The 15304-nt window shown below is 50.4% G+C and overlaps 1 protein-coding gene across 7 annotated transcripts in view; it reads left to right on the top strand.

Moving 5' to 3' along the window:
- TTLL11 (tubulin tyrosine ligase like 11) overlaps positions 1 to 15304 on the top strand; it is a 237066-nt gene that overhangs the window by 182435 nt on the left and 39327 nt on the right. For all 7 annotated transcript variants that reach the window (XM_042963433.1, XM_007094509.2, XM_042963438.1 and 4 more), the window contains one exon: positions 14756 to 15007. In XM_042963433.1, the coding sequence (XP_042819367.1) occupies positions 14756 to 15007 (252 nt within the window). The remainder of the gene's footprint in view (positions 1 to 14755; positions 15008 to 15304) is intronic.

Genomic DNA, 15304 nt, shown 5'->3' with positions numbered 1-15304 from the left:
GGGAGGTAAACCTGGGCTGGCTGGCTCTGAGCTCAGACCCTCAGTCAGGTCCTCACCCCTCAGACTCTGTGATGCAAAACGTGGGCAACGGGCCCTGCTCTTAGGAAACTACAGCTACATGGGAAGGAGCTTTGCGTGTTGGTTATGAATGAGGCTCTTGTGTCCAGCCGATCCTTATGACCTTGGGCAAATTATGTCACTGCACTCATGTCTCAGAGGAAAATGCCTTATGCCGAGAATGGGAATCATATTAAGAATAATAATAGCCTCACACGGCTGTGGTGAGGATCAGATGAGAGAAGGCGCTTAGCCCACAGGCATGGAGTCAGCAAGATCCCAGACGCCCTGACCCCGCAGCCTCTGCAGTTAAGCACCGTGCTCCCTGCTCCCACTCCCCAGAAGCTTTGAATCAGAGCCTCTGAATAGAAAAGGGATTGTGTACAGGTCCCCAGGAACCCAGGTGAGGAAGATGGAGAAGCCAAAGCTGACTTTGGGGTTTTGAGCTTGGCTCACTTAGCGGAAGGAGCTGCCAAAAACAGCACGGGTGGAAATGGCAAGAAGCAGGTTTGTTGGGGGGCCGGGGAACAAATCGTGCTCAGCTTGGATGCAAGCGGGACACCTGGGTGGATTTCACTGGCAAGTGCTGGACTTGGAAGGTGACTTTTAAAAGCGCCCCAGAGCTTAAGAGTAAGGGAAAGAACTGAATCTGTTTGGCAAATTCAAGCGCTATCACAGATTAAGCTTCTCAGGGGGCAGAGAGCAAGCGAGCAAAGACGAAGTGAAAGTGTCGGTGCTCACTGCTTCGTGGTCACAGCACTCAATTTTCTCACCTGTAAAATGGGCATATGCTTGTTTCTTCCCAAGCGGTTGCTCTGGTGGCAATAGATGCCAGATGGGAAATTACTCCATACGTTAGGGGTTGAACCACAGCTAGTGGCAGTAGGTACCGGCATCAGCCACCTTTTCCCAGACACTGAGCCTGGCAGGAGAGGCGCCCGGGGGTCTCCCCGTCTCTGCGTCATGGCTGAAGAAGCAAGAACTGTTCATTCACCAGGTCGGAACGGGCCTTCTGCCGGTCTCCACATCTATCCATGATCACCAAAGGAACTACAGCAACAACTTGAATTTCCCCGTTCCCTGGGCAACGGGTACACTTCTGCCAGGGTTTTCGTGTTTCAGAAAACCAGCTGAGGGTACCACTCGCAGTGCTTCTGTTCAATGTACGCTCACCTGGACCCCCCCCCCCACGTGTCCCCCTGGCCATGCACCCTGGACCCCCCCCCAACGTGTCCCCCTGGCCGTGCACCCTGGACCCCCCTCCCATGTGTCCCCCTGGCTGTGCTTGCCTGGACCCTCCCCCCACATGTCCCCCTGGCCGTGCACCCTGAAACCCCCTCCCACGTGTCCCCCTGGCTGCGCTCGCCTGGACCCCCCCTCCCACATGTCCCTCTCCCCATCTCATAGGGATTTGCAGGAAGGGTTAGGTCAGTGACGTTGCCATGACAACCAAGGAAGAGGCCAGCTCTGACTTCAGCTCCAGGAGGTGCTTGTTAGCAGGGAAACTAAAAGATAGGCTTTCTCTTGTTTTCTTTTTTGGGGTGCGGGGCGCCCGCCCCATTCCTCTTGGCACAGAAACCTTTCACTTCCGCCAGGTGAGCTGGTCAATTGAGGATATTTAACTCATTTGAACGGGCGCCCGGAGAAACCACTGTGAAAGAAGTGTCCGTGTGCCGTGTCCGGGATGTTGTGTCACAAAAAGCACACTGCTCCTTAAGGCTGCCCCTCAGGGGGTGGCTGGCAAGTGGGTGCAGCAGCCTCTAGACCCCGGTCTGCACATCTCCACATCTGTGGGATTTTTAAGCTGTCTTACACTGAGGACCAGTGATCTGTCTGGCATTCTACGGGGTTCTTTACATTTGGTATTCCATTTGCTTCTCACCAACCCCCTGTGTGTTTAGTATTATTGTCACCATTTTGCAAATGAAGAAACCGGTACTCAGAGAGGTTAAGTACCTTCCCCGAGGCCACTCAGCTGGTAAATGGCAGTGCTGGAGCTCAGCCCCAGGCCGGCTTGATGTGTAATCCCCACAACTGTTGCCGTCCTGCCACCCTGCCTTAACCTTGTACTTGAACCTATGCAGTCTCTCTCGAGCTATCAGGGAGGCATCATCTAAAAAATGTGCCATGATAACTAAACATTTAGTACTTCTGCGAGAAACACCACTGCACACAGTCTGGATGTCTGCTTGGGGAATTGTGCAGTGACAAGAGAAATTAATACTTTAATGGATTTTGACAACAACTCTATGTTAGGGGAATTCAAATGGCGTGGAGAAAAAAGTTAGGCTTTCTCTCTGGACCTGGTTGCTAATATGCATATGCCTAATTTATTAGCCGTGTTGTAAAAAAAATAAAATAAAAAAAAAAAATCTCATTTTGTGAGGACCGAAGTTCTTGGAGGGATGGAATGCTACGTACGGACTGGAGGAGGCAGTTAATTCTTCCTGGCTGGGCTTCAGCTGACCGGAAGTCCCTGATTTTTGTTTGACATTTCGTTCGCACTCACTGTGCTGCAGCCAGGACGCTAGCCTTTTGTTTCCTGTCACCCTACTGAATGCCTCCACACCTCTGTGAGTGGGTTGCTGTAGTCCATCACCATTTTACAGAAGAGAAACAGAGGCCGAGCCTAACACAACTTCCCCAAGGCCATACGGGTAGGAAGTGAGTGGAGCCAGGATGGCTGTTATTCTTATTGCCATAAATTCTTATTGTTGCACTATTACCCTTAAAACAAAACAAAACAACAAAAAAAATGGCTTTCTAGGACCTGAAGCTGCAAATGACACACAAAGGTCACCCCCCCCCCCCCGTTTTCTTGCCTACGGCAAAATTACACCAAATTCTTCACGTTATTTGTTTTAAAGAATGCTTTTCTTACACAGTCATCTACGAGCGTGCCTTTTCTTTTGCATTGCCTATGAGATGTAGAGTACTATTAGGGGAACAAAAATGGGTTCTATTTTCAGCAAACTCACAGTCTATGGGGGAGAGAGGCCACAGACTTCCACGGCTGTAATATAAGTTTAGAAGATGATTGATTGCACAGGAGAGGAGCAAATGAGGTGCTGTGGGAAATCCAGAGGAGAGTGTATCTGGTGGGAAGGACGAGGGGGCTTGTGGGTGGGTTGGCACCTGAAGTGAGCTCGGCAAGGTGTGCGGGATTGGGGCCTGGATGTTGGGGGGGGGGCGGCGGGGAGCAGGGCACAGGCATCGGGGCAGTCATCTCTGGGTGTGAATGGGAGGGCCTAGGGAGCCCGGGGTGGTGGGGTGGGGGCAGGGAGCAGGTCAAGGACAGAGGCTTAAAGGACACTCTACCGCCAGGAGGGAAAAAAGACAGAGAACAGAAAACCACCAGGGCATGGGCACAGAAGCCAGGAAATGAGAGTTCCAGAAAGCGTGGTCAAAGCGTCATCAGATGCTATGAAGAAACTGAACTGGAGAAAGACCGAGAAGGTCGGTGGCGATCAGGAGGGTCATGGTAACCCCAGGAAGAGCCGTGCGTTTGAAGCAGTGGGAGCAGAAAGGCAGTGGAAGCTCGCTCAGTACCGAGACCAGGAGCGCATCGAGCACCCAGAGTGACCTTCTCTAGGCCACGCCCTGCTGCGCCAGGGCTCAGACTGCAGTGTCCTCACAGAGGGTCAGCAGAGAGCCCCCTGGGCACTGGAGAACGCCGATGGAGGCCTAGAAAGAACAAGGTCTTGAGAGTCAGAGCCAGATTACCAGATGCGACCATTTAGAGGCAGGTGACCTTGAGGACTTCATGTAACCTGAACTTAGCTTGGTAACAGCTAACACTTATTGAGTGCTTACTGCATGCCAGGTATGGTTCTAAATGCTCTACGTATATGTATTAGCTCATTTCATTTTCACAATGATGCTGTGACGTAGGTAGAATTATTATCCCCATTACACAAAGACACCAAGGCACGAGCATGTTAAGAGACTCTTCCAAAGCCACCAAGCTAGTGAGCAACAGGGCCAGGATTCCAACCCAGGCATTCTGCTTCCAGAATATCTCCATCTTAATATCTTTATCTTAAGGTCTCGTGTGGCTTAACCAGGGTAATTAATGTACAGAAGGGTTCCTGGCCCATAGGAGGGGCTCAGTAGGAGTTATCCCTCTTACCCCCTGACCACGTAGGAATACAAACTCTGGGCATCCTTGCCTGAGAAAGGTTGTGGGATCAGCCCCATAAGGCCTCACTCACGTTAGTGAAAACCCCAAACAGCACGACACACACAAAGACTGCCTCAAAAAGTGGGATACACACGCCTTGAGCCCCTGGGACACGAATGAAGATAGTTTTGTGTTCAACACCCTCACTGCGGGATGACCAGCCAGCCGTAAGGCAGTCCTGGGTGGGGAGGCAAATCAGGGACAGGTGAAATCCACCAATCAAGCAGATTTCATCCAAAATTTAAGGGGGAAGGATATTCGGCCTGGGATATGCCCACTGAATCCCTGGGTACCTGGTGTTCACCGGGCACATATACAGTATACAAAGGAGAACTAGGAGTACCACAAAAAAGGAGCTGCATTTGGATAAATTGAAAGCCAAAAAGAATTACAGTCTAAGCAAAGGATAACTTCTACACATGGTTTCCGCCACTTATCGTCTGTGTTCACACAGGCCTATACTTTGGTGCAGAACTGTGTTTAAACACTAAAACGCTTTGTGTTGCAGACAGGCGCTGAGTGTGTAATTAAAAGGATCCCTTCATTAGCAGAACTAGACAATGAAAGCTCGAGTTGGCCTTTTCTGCTAATTTTGGAGGTGGTAAAACAGAGGCTAATACAACCACTGATTACAATCGTCACATAGATGGTGCCTTGCCGTTGCCACCAGGAAATCTTGGCTCCTCCTGTAGACAGACAGGCTCTTCCCATAGCTGGGAGGGACAAAGAGAAGGGATGCATTCTGGCAACGGATGTGGAGGGGTGTGGCGGTGGCGGTGTTAAACACGTGACCCCGGGTTCCGGGCCCAGCCCCATCACTTAGGCAGCTGACTTAACCTCCCCACGCCTCAGTATCCTCAGATGTAAACTGGAGTTAATAACTGCGTCTAATTAATTAGACTGTTGTAAGAACTCAGTGAAACAATGCCCGTCTGTATTCGCCGTCCGATGTTTTGAGCACCTACTGTGTGTCTGGAACGGTGTCAGAAGAGAGATTCATACGTGAGTGACAGCAGGGCCCGCCCTCCCGTGACTCGCAGTCTAGGGAAGGAGACAGGTGTCAGAGACAGTCATACCGACAGCCATTTGGGTATGATGGCGACAAAAGGAATGCAGACCGTGGGCTCTGCTCTGGGCAGGGTAGAGATGAAACGCTCAATACTTACATCTTGGGATGAGCATGAGGATGATGACGATGTACAGAGAGTCCAGAAGGTCTTAGGGAAAGGAATGGCTGCTTCCAGCTCCAAAGGCTGAGGAAAGCTTTTTGGAAAAGGCGATGCGAAGTCTAAGATGTGAAGGACGAGTTTTTTCGCGTGGATAATTTCGGAAAGAACGTTTACAAAGAAGGGGAAGAGCGTGGAGAGGGGGAGGTGAGGTAGGCAAAGTAGCCCCCCACCCCACGCCAGTGCTCTGCTCACGAGGAGGGAGGGCCCGGTCGAGGGTGCCTGGGGCAGCCAGTGTGGGCCAGGCGCAATGAAAATCAGGAAATCCTTCTCCGGGTTCCTATGAAAAGTTGAGCACTAGCCCAATCATCCACAGAAAGATGGTGGCCAACCACCTGGTGGGGTTAAAGATGGGACAATGCAGCCCTTTGGTGGAGGCGGGGGGTGGGGGGGAGTGGAGGGGGGTGTGGAGGAAGAATTCTCCTCCCTGCCTGCCAGGGTGGCCTCCACGGTCGGAAGCCTTTCATTCAGAATCAGAATTTTGGCCACTCCGGCATTTCAGTTTAGCGGTGGTTTGGTTTTTGTTGTTGTTGTTGTTGTTGTTGTTGTTGTCCCCTTTCCTTCTTCCTTTTTTAAATGCTTTGGACAGGAAGCCAGGAGAGCTGGGTCTGCCTTTGCCAGCACCTCTCGCTGGCCACCTCACCCCAAGCGAGTGTCTGCCTCGACTTCCCTGTATCATTCAAGAGAAAAATGAGGCGCAATGACCGCCAGGGCCCCTGCTAACTCCACGGTTTAACTTTTTCTTTATGGGGGGAACAGCAGTGATTTTGTGACGTTTCTTTGCGCGTTATTTTGTGACATTAGTCATCCTCAGTAGAGAACCAGGGTGTCAGGTGAGGGGCAGTTTTCCAGTGAGGTCCGAGAAGATGAGACTCATACGGGGGATGTATTTAGGGCGAGACGAGAGGCCGGGTGCAGCTTGCAGTGAGATTTCCCGCTCAGAGAGCAGGAGGGCAGTCTAGTGTCTAGTAATGTGAGCTGGGGGCAGAGCAAACCGTCAGAAAGTGGTTAAAGAAACCCCATAGCCTCCGGAGTTCCCAGAGATGTGTGCTGATCTCTCCCACTGAGCCTGGTGACCAGACAGTGAGCCTCTGGAGATGATGGCGGGAGATCAAGTTGGTGATTACCATCACAGCGGCTAACAGGTACTGAGGCGCCGTGCCAAGCACAATGCATCCACTTTCTCTGTAATTTACATCAGCCCGGTAGGTTAGGTGCCATTATTATTCCCATTCTTTGTAAGAGGAAGCTGAAGGTTTCCTTGAGGTTGTATGACTTGCCCGAGGTCGCCCAGATCCAGAGGGCAGAGCCGGGACTCCAGGGGAGCAGCAGGCTGGCGCCCTGTGGCGAGGAGCTGCCTGGCATCACCCCTCCCTGGCCCACGTGACAGTGTGCCTCATTGACTCTAACTGCCCAAGACAAAGAGAGCAAGAACGACGGCAAGATGCTGGCTGTGTGCGGAAGGGCGGAGCAGAGAGAGCCCTGTTAGGAAAGAATCGTATTGCGAGGTCTGTCAGTTCCTTCATCCGGAAAATGAGAGGGCCGAGCCCCGTGACCCTTGACGGCCCTTCCCGCTCTGAAATAGCATGTGCTCTGGGTCTGTGGGGATGGGGGCACTGGAGTAAGTCCTCATGTTTGTCCTTTTGTTAACTCGGGGCCTGGCAGGAAGATGGTCCTGTGGCAACCCCAGCCTGGGGGCTCTGGGAACTCGTCCCCAGCAGTGACTGAGACCCGGTCTGCTGCTGTCGCCACTGGGGCCCTTGTCAATTCATATACGCGACAAACGCCGTGCATCGGTGACTCATGCTAGCCTGTAATGGTAAAATAGGGATTCATTTGTTCGGCAACGGGGACCAGCCCCATCCAGATACGTGCTGGTTACTCCCGCGTCGTCCCATTGAGGTCAGTTACGAGCCCCCAAGCAGATCCGTCTGGATGCTTCATAGGGAGGCTGTGTGTTTGATCCTAAGCAATGCAATAGTCCTGGGCTAGGCTTGGACGGGGTGCCCTCGCAGCCACGCTCCCTCATAGGCTGCATGACATCCCAGAAGTAAGAGACTTCCCTCCACCGTCAGGGAGGAGAACGTGTGTCTAGAGAAGGTGCGTAACTACAATGAGTTGTAGCGTGACAGGGTGGAGAGCGCCTGGGCTTTGAACCCAAACAGACCCAGGTTCAAATCCTCACTCTCAGCCATGTAATAGCTGAGTGACCTTTGCAAAGTAGGGTAACCTCTCTGAAGCTAATTTTTCTCTTGAGTAAAATGGGGCCACTGATAGTACGTAAGTCATAGGATCATTGCCAGGCTCAAATGAGATGTTACCCGTATCCCGTCTGACTCTCGGGCACTCAGTGCCTGGTAACTCCTCGTGTGTGAAAGAGGGTCGTGCACCGGTTAGAAACAAGGATGCTAGCACCTGCCTGCCTGGGTTTCTAACCCGGGTTTCTAACCGGGATTAGACTGTATCTTCATACCTCAGTTTCCTCATCTGTAAAATGGGCATAATAATAACACCTACTTTGTAGGATTGAATCAAGGTTAAGTTTGTTTTAAACTGCAGTACCTGGCACATAGCAAGTGCTGCCAATATCCGATATCGTCACCATTGTGTTTGTTGCTGTTCCTGTCACGCCGTGCTGGGGAAAGAAGTGATCCAGGGAGGTGGCCGCGGCCAGGTGAGCCCTCAGAAGAACATTGCGTGGAGGGGGACCGGTAGGCCCAGCCTGGGCCTTACAGGGACTGGAGCACCGGACAAAGTTCCCTCCCTGAGTACTTTGCCTCATCAATTTGGAAACACCTGCCTCGCCCGCTCTATCATCTACTGCCTTCTGTTCAAATAGCATTGCATCACCATCAAGCAAATGGGGCCCTGCGATGGCAGAGATTCATCAAGTGACAGAGCTGGGCTACGTGGTAGTTCTGTTTATTTTTAGTGACTTCACCCTCCAGCTCTTTAAATTAGCTGCTGGGCTAATTTAAGGCGCTTCTTTGGTACGCGGTTAGTCTTTAGGAATGACAATGTGCAGTTAAATCCCCAAGAGACTGTGGGGACAGGTCTTGGTCAAATGGCAGCGAAAGGAGCCTGCTTACCTTGGTGCAGCACCACCACTGCCCACGAGGCTCTCCTGCCAACCCACGGATTGCCCAGCAACACAATCCAGGGTGTTCTCTCCCTTTCTGACCCCCATGGTCAAGCCGTTGCCAAATCCACCCTCTTTCACCTAGAACCAGCGATCCTGAGATCTTAGCCTGCCTTGGAATCACCCACGAGGCTTGCTACGCAGATTGCCTGGCCCACTCACAAAAGTTTCTGAGTCCACAGGCCTGGGATAGGGCCAAGGATTCATATTCCTAACAAGATCTCAGGTGATGCTGATCCCGCTGGCCGGGGACGTACGCTTTCAGAATGATTGACCTGGAATATTCCAGTAGCTTCCTAACATCGTCCAGTCGCCTGCCTCGATTCAGGACTCGTGCTGCTGGCAGCCTCGTTCACCTTGACCACACTTCTGGTTTTGCCACTCCCCTCCCCTAAATCCACCACTGCTGATCTCCCGCACTACCAAACCCAAACACCCTTGTCTGACCTCCTAGATCCTATGAGACCCAGACACCCCCACCAGCTTCCTGCTCGTATTCCCACCCATTCCCCTTCATGCATACTACCCAGCAAACCAACCTCCTTCCATACGTTCTAGGTCCCACTCTGCATGTTCAACTGGCCAATTCCGCCTAGCTCACTCATTGTTTATGGATGGGTCTTGTCTCCCCCGCCCGCAACGTGGTCACGTGCTTCTGGGGTGGTGAGAACTGTGTCCACCTCACCGAGGCCCCTGGGACAGGGAAGTCCTCGGACAAATAAAATTATCGAAGGGCTGCTTAACTAAAAATGGTGACTATTTCTCTGAGAGACTTGGCGCACTTTCTCCGACACTGGAATTTGACCTTGCTTTATCTACCTTCCGATTTGGTTGCTTTCTGGGGCTGTTACGGAGCGTCTGCCTAAGGAAAAAAGTCTTTGGTTGGATTTAAATCCAAGTAGCACAAGAACGATACAGTGAGCTAAGCACGGAATGTGTAGTGGTATAGTCCGAAGTATGAATTCTGATTCCACTACTGATCTGTGAGGTTGGGCAATTATTCCGGTTCTCTGGGTCTTGGGCTTTTAATCTGTAAAATGTCACCTACCTCGTAGTTTCCGCCTACCTCGTAAAATCGTTATGAGAAACAAATGAGGTACTAGAAGCAAGTTGCTGGGCCCAATGCTTGACGTACAGTAGGTCCCCAATACATAGCAGACAAAATAAGAGTTAGGTGGTTTTTCACAAGAGTTTTAATAAAAAAGAATCCCATTTTATTTGAAAAGCGATAATAGATAAAACATTCCAGAATTTTAATGAATCAAGGATATACCAAATTCAATAAAAAAAAAAAAAAAAAAGAAATTACCCCAAAGGACTAGTAAGCTTGATTTATGTTTTCTTTACCAGTCACTTTTATTTCATAAACCCGCCGTTTCCATTAAAATGCTATTAAGTAAAAAGAGGATTTTACAGTATTTGTGATAACTTGGATCTCGATGTGATCATTGGAATTAGCTCAAGCAAAGATACCATTTCTCACTGTTTTATCTCTTCTTCTGTATCAGCTACATCTTTACGGCCTTCTTCCAGTTGAGTAAAACACTTCCCCCTAAATTTGTGGTTTTGAGTCTATGAAAATTATATCTGTGGCTTAGAAGGCCCTTGTCATCTTGAGCATATTAATTGGGATTCAGGAAGGAAGGGAAGCGGTAGTCAGCCAGTAAACACAGCAGCCCTTGAAAGAATGTGAAGGGCTCACGTAAAGGAGAAAAAAAAAAAAACCCACTCCATCTGCGTGGCTCTGGGGCAGACCCTGTGGCAGGCTGAGGACGCTGTCGAGAGACCTCCTCTGACATGCATATCAGCGGGAAAGCCTGCCCAGCCCAAGAGGTCCCCTGGAGGTGGCGGGGTCCCCGTCGCCAGAGCAACCCAGGCAAAGGCCACCACCCTGGACCATCTGCTAATTAAGGGACCCACTGATGGTAGTGGCCTTATCTGCCCGGGATTGAAGTTTCTTCTCTGAAATGGCATTGCCATGGAAGTGTTCTGGAACTAGATAAGAGGTGATGCGTACACAACACTGTGAATGTACTAAATGCCACTGAATTGTGCGCTTTAAAGTGATTAAAATGGCACCTTTTACGTTGCATGCATTAGACCACACGCCAAAAAATAGATGGCGTCATTGCACAGAAGGACCTCCAAGTCTGCGGCTAGCTGTGATGTGTCCTGTTTCGGAGAGGGAGCACATTCACTTAGGGACCGATCACCACATTCCATTTAGTCACAGACAGGCCATGTTGGGGCACCCGGATGGCTTCAGACATGCGCCTGACTCTTGATTTCAGCTCAGGTCATGATCTCATGGTTCGTAAATTTGAGCCCCGCATCGGGCCTTGCGCTGAGCGTGGAACCAGCTTGGGATTCTCTCTGCCTCTGCCCCCACCCCCCAACCTCCCTCTCTTAAATAAATAAAAATTTTTTTTAAAATAGGCCATGTAGACAGTCAATAGCCAACTGAAGGGGGCGGCTAATTAAATTATGGTTTGGCTTTAATACCGAATATTTCACATCCGTGAGAAATCACCTTCGTGAAAACGTGTTTAATGCCACGGGAAGATACTCTGGATGTGGGGCGCCTGGGTGGCTCAGTCGGTTAAGCGTCCGACTTCGGCTCAGGTCGTGATCTCGTGGTCCGTGAGTTCAAGCCCCGTGTCGGGCTCTGTGCTGACAGCTCAGAGCCTGGAGCCTGTTTCCGATTCTGTGTCTCCCTCTCTCTGACCCTCCCCCGTTCACGCTCTGTCTCTCTCTGTCTCAAAAATAAATAAAATGTTAAAAAAAAAAAAAGATACTCTGGATGTAACTTAAAGTGTGAAAAGAAGGATTTACACTATATGCAATGTGATCCTAACTTCATAACTATAGATAAGAAACCAAAACATAGTGGTCTTTATCCCTGAGCTGTGGGTGACAAATGATTTCGATTCTTTTATACGTCCTCAAAATGTCTGCAAAGAGCATGGATGACTGTTATACTCTGAAAACAAACAAAAAACAACCCAACTATTTAAAACACAACATAAATAACAGTACTTTGGATTCTGTGGCCCACCCTGTGAACCATGCTGTGCTTTCTAACAGTAGAGGGGCAACGAACGAGCCCTGGTTAGAAGGGCTGATTTACAGTCCTGGTTCAGCTGTGACAAACCTGGCTGGAGCTCGGTTTCTTACCCGGAACAGAAGGCATAAGAGTAACAGTCACCTCGGGGCGACTGGGTGGCTCAGTCAGTTAAGCATCGACTTCAGTTCGGGTCATGATCTCGCAGTCCATAAGTTCGAGCCCCGCGTCGGGCTCTGTGCTGACAGCTCAGAGCCTGGAGCCTGCTGCAGATTCTGTGTCGCCCTCTCTCTCTGCCCCTCCCTGGCTCACGCTCTGTCTCTCTCTGTCTCTCGAAGAGTGAATAAACATTAAAAGAAAAAAAAATTTTTTTTTTCAAAGAGTGACAGTCACCTCACAGGGCTGCGTGAAGAGCCAGCGAGGTACTGGAGATAGGACGGCTGATTGAAGGGTTCTCGGAGCTCTCTTCATTGTCACAGAGCATATTCAAACTGTACGTTTCCAAACCTTCCCTCGACCAAAAACCTAATGAGTGCTTAGCAAGTCAGCAACTGCCACTTCTCCAGTAATTTAAGAGCTAATTTCCAGAACACTACTACTCTTTCCTCATCTGTCTTCCTGTAACCTTCGTGTGGAAACATGTCATTTCACCTGAAAAGTAACCACTGACTTTTATGTACTGTCCTAAAATTCAAGGAGATGATGATAAAACCAGCTTAGCTGAAAGGAGATTGTGCAGTGTCCCACCCAGGAGCGTGTGCTTCTCAGGAGAAATCCTGGTGAGATTGAGCATTTGTTTCCCCAGAACCATCCACACGGCTGAACTTCAAAAGGGGTTTGTTTTCCTGGGGGCGCCTGGGTGGCTTAGTCAGTTGAGCGTCTGACTTTGGCTGGGGTCATGATCTCGTGGCTAGTGAGTTCGAGCCCTGCACAGGGCTTGCTGCTGTCAGTGCAGAGCCTGCTTTGGACCCTCTGTCCCTCCCCCCACCTCAAAATAAACATTAAAAAAAAAAAGAGCTGGTGTACAAAGCATCATAACCTTGGTATCTTACTTGAGGCATGGCTTGCCATTAAAAGCAAACTTGCCCACTTCAACAAATTCAACGAAACATTTCACAAAAGCCAAAAGCGTTCCAGGTCCTGTAGAGATAGAGTTGAATGAGATGTGGTAAGAGGGATTGGTCTACAGACAAATGCAGTGCCACTTGACCAGAGGAACAAAGAAGCAAGTCCAAGGAACAGGAATGGAGCATGGAAAGAGTCATTGGTGTGGTCAAGGAGACATCTGAGCTGGTTCTGGAAGTGGACCAGAAGAAATGCGCCGGGCAGCCAGGGCCAGGGGAAGACCTCAAAGGCCAAGGAAAGCAGGTACAGAGATACCAAAACGACCCAACTTGGTGACTGGTGATGAGCTCACAAGTGGGAACACAGGGGATGTAGCCACTTAATAAAGAAAAGAGTAGATAGTGGCCTTGAGCTCAATACCATGTGACGTGGTTGTAATTTTCCTGGATTAGTTAGCCAGTTGGGCAGTATGTACTGACCAAGTACAGCCTGCTCAGGGTTGTCTCAGGAATGGATGCACACGTGGAAAAGGTCACACCTGGCCCTGGACCAGCTGAGCGACGTGAGCTGCAAGGAAGGGCAGAGAGAGGCACCAGCTGTGGAAGAGAGCTGGGGTGCAGTGGGCCCCAAGTCTCCGGTCCGGGCCAGACCACCTGGCAACAGGGGAGGGTGCAGGGAGCACCCCAGGCCTATCTAGGGGTAGTGATAGGAAATGAGGAGGACGGAGAAGAAATCGAGAAGGGCCTTGAGTGCCAGAATGAAAAGGATGGGCTTCATTGTAGGCACTTGGGAATCCCTAAAGAGTCGTAGTAAGGGACAACCCAGCCAGGTTTGCTTTAGAAGAGGTGCCTCAGGGGACACGGGGTGGGGGGGTGCTGAGTCAGTTGAGCGTCCGACTCTTGATTTTGGCCCAGGTCATGATCCCAGGGTCGTGGTATCGAGCCCCACTTTGGGCTTCACGTGGAGCCTGCTTAAGATTTTCTCCTTCTGACCCTTTCCCCTGCTCACGGTCTTTCTCTCCTCTCTCTCTCTCTCAAAAAAATTTTTTAATTAAAAAAAAAGAGGTGCCTCAGGTGCCAGTGTCTATGGGTCTATGGATGGGAAAGGCTGGAGGCGGTTGGTATGGTCCAGGGGAGAGCCCACAAGACCCAGGTTGGGGAGAGCAGAGCTCCCCAGTCAGGAAATACTGAGGAGGTAGGCCTGGCATTTATCCTGACATTTTCCGCTTGGGTAGCTGGCAGATGGGGGTGACAGTCAAGGAGATGGGGAGTGTAGATTTGGGGTGAGGGAAATGGGAGGGTGTTTCAGCCTGGGGTGACTGGGGCCCATCCTGAAGGTGCAGCAGGTGATGAATATGTGGGTCTGGAGGTGAGAAGAACATTCCAAGCCAGAGGTGGCTATCTGGGAGTTTTAGCTGTGACTTTTCTTGACTCTCAGAATAATTTCAGAATAAAATATCCAGACTCTGGGATCACAACATGATAATCATGGTTTTTTTTTTTTTTTTTTGTATGAGTTCCAAATAAGAAAATAGTTAAGCCAGGAAACGTAATTGTGCCTATTCCTAGAATTGGGTAACTGATGTATCTTTGCAAATTGTTCATTGAACTGTGCTTCTGGCTTCTTGCCAGCCCTCAATGAGATTTTTTATATTTCTTAATTATTCAATTACTACCCACAAGTAGGAGTTTGAAATCAAACCTAGGCTGCTCTGTAATAGAGTACTCTCTTGAATCACGAGTACGGTAAAGGCAGTTGTCCACATTGGGAAACCGGGATGGGAGAACAGAGGACGGTCCTGGCTCTGTCCTGGGTTCGAGTCCCGACCTTGCCACACACTAGCTATGTGAGCTTGAGCCGCTCGCTTCTCTGAGGTCAGGTCGCTGGTCTGTACGATGAAAACAGTGTCAGTGATAACACCTCCTGAGGTATCTGAACTGTAAAGAGAGGAGAATATGTGTGAGAAGGAGCTGCGTCCTATGAGTCCTGCTGCACCTGTTGGTTCATTAATTGCTCATGTACTTCAGGTCTCAGCAGCTTACGAAGCCATTAGCTGCAAAGGAGGATCCTTCCGACAGTGAGCCGGCCAGCGCCTCCGACGGCAACACGGATCCCGAAGCCCACCTGCCCTCCATCTGCCTTAAGCAGGTGTTCCCCAAGTATGCCAAGCAATTCAACTACCTGCGCCTGGTGGACAGGATGGCAAATTTGTTTATCCGGTTCCTGGGGATCAAGGGGACGATGAAGTTGGGACCAACAGGCTTTCGGACTTTTATAAGGTCAGTGAGACCGGCCCCTTGGCTTGGGGTTCGGGCAGGGTGGAGTCTGGCCCTGCATCTGGCTGGTCCCATCTCCCTGACCGCTTGGGGCGGTGGCAGGTGCGGGGGGGCGGGGTCTGCAGTTCCGGGTCAGTGCCCCAGCCGGGGCTGGATTGGCCCCGTGGCTGGAGCTAGGCCTGGCACACTCTAGTTGGTGAATGAACTAATGAATGTTACAGATGTGACAGCTTTCGCCACCTTACACTTGTGGTTAAAACACAGTTTTGTGCTACCTTAAACTAGGTCCTTAGGCCACAT

This window comes from Panthera tigris, chromosome D4 (genome assembly GCF_018350195.1).
Source record: "Panthera tigris isolate Pti1 chromosome D4, P.tigris_Pti1_mat1.1, whole genome shotgun sequence".
In the NCBI taxonomy this organism is placed as follows: Eukaryota; Metazoa; Chordata; class Mammalia; order Carnivora; family Felidae; genus Panthera; species Panthera tigris.
The sequence above is the reverse complement of the archived record's forward strand: the minus strand, read 5'-3'. Positions and strand labels throughout refer to the sequence as shown.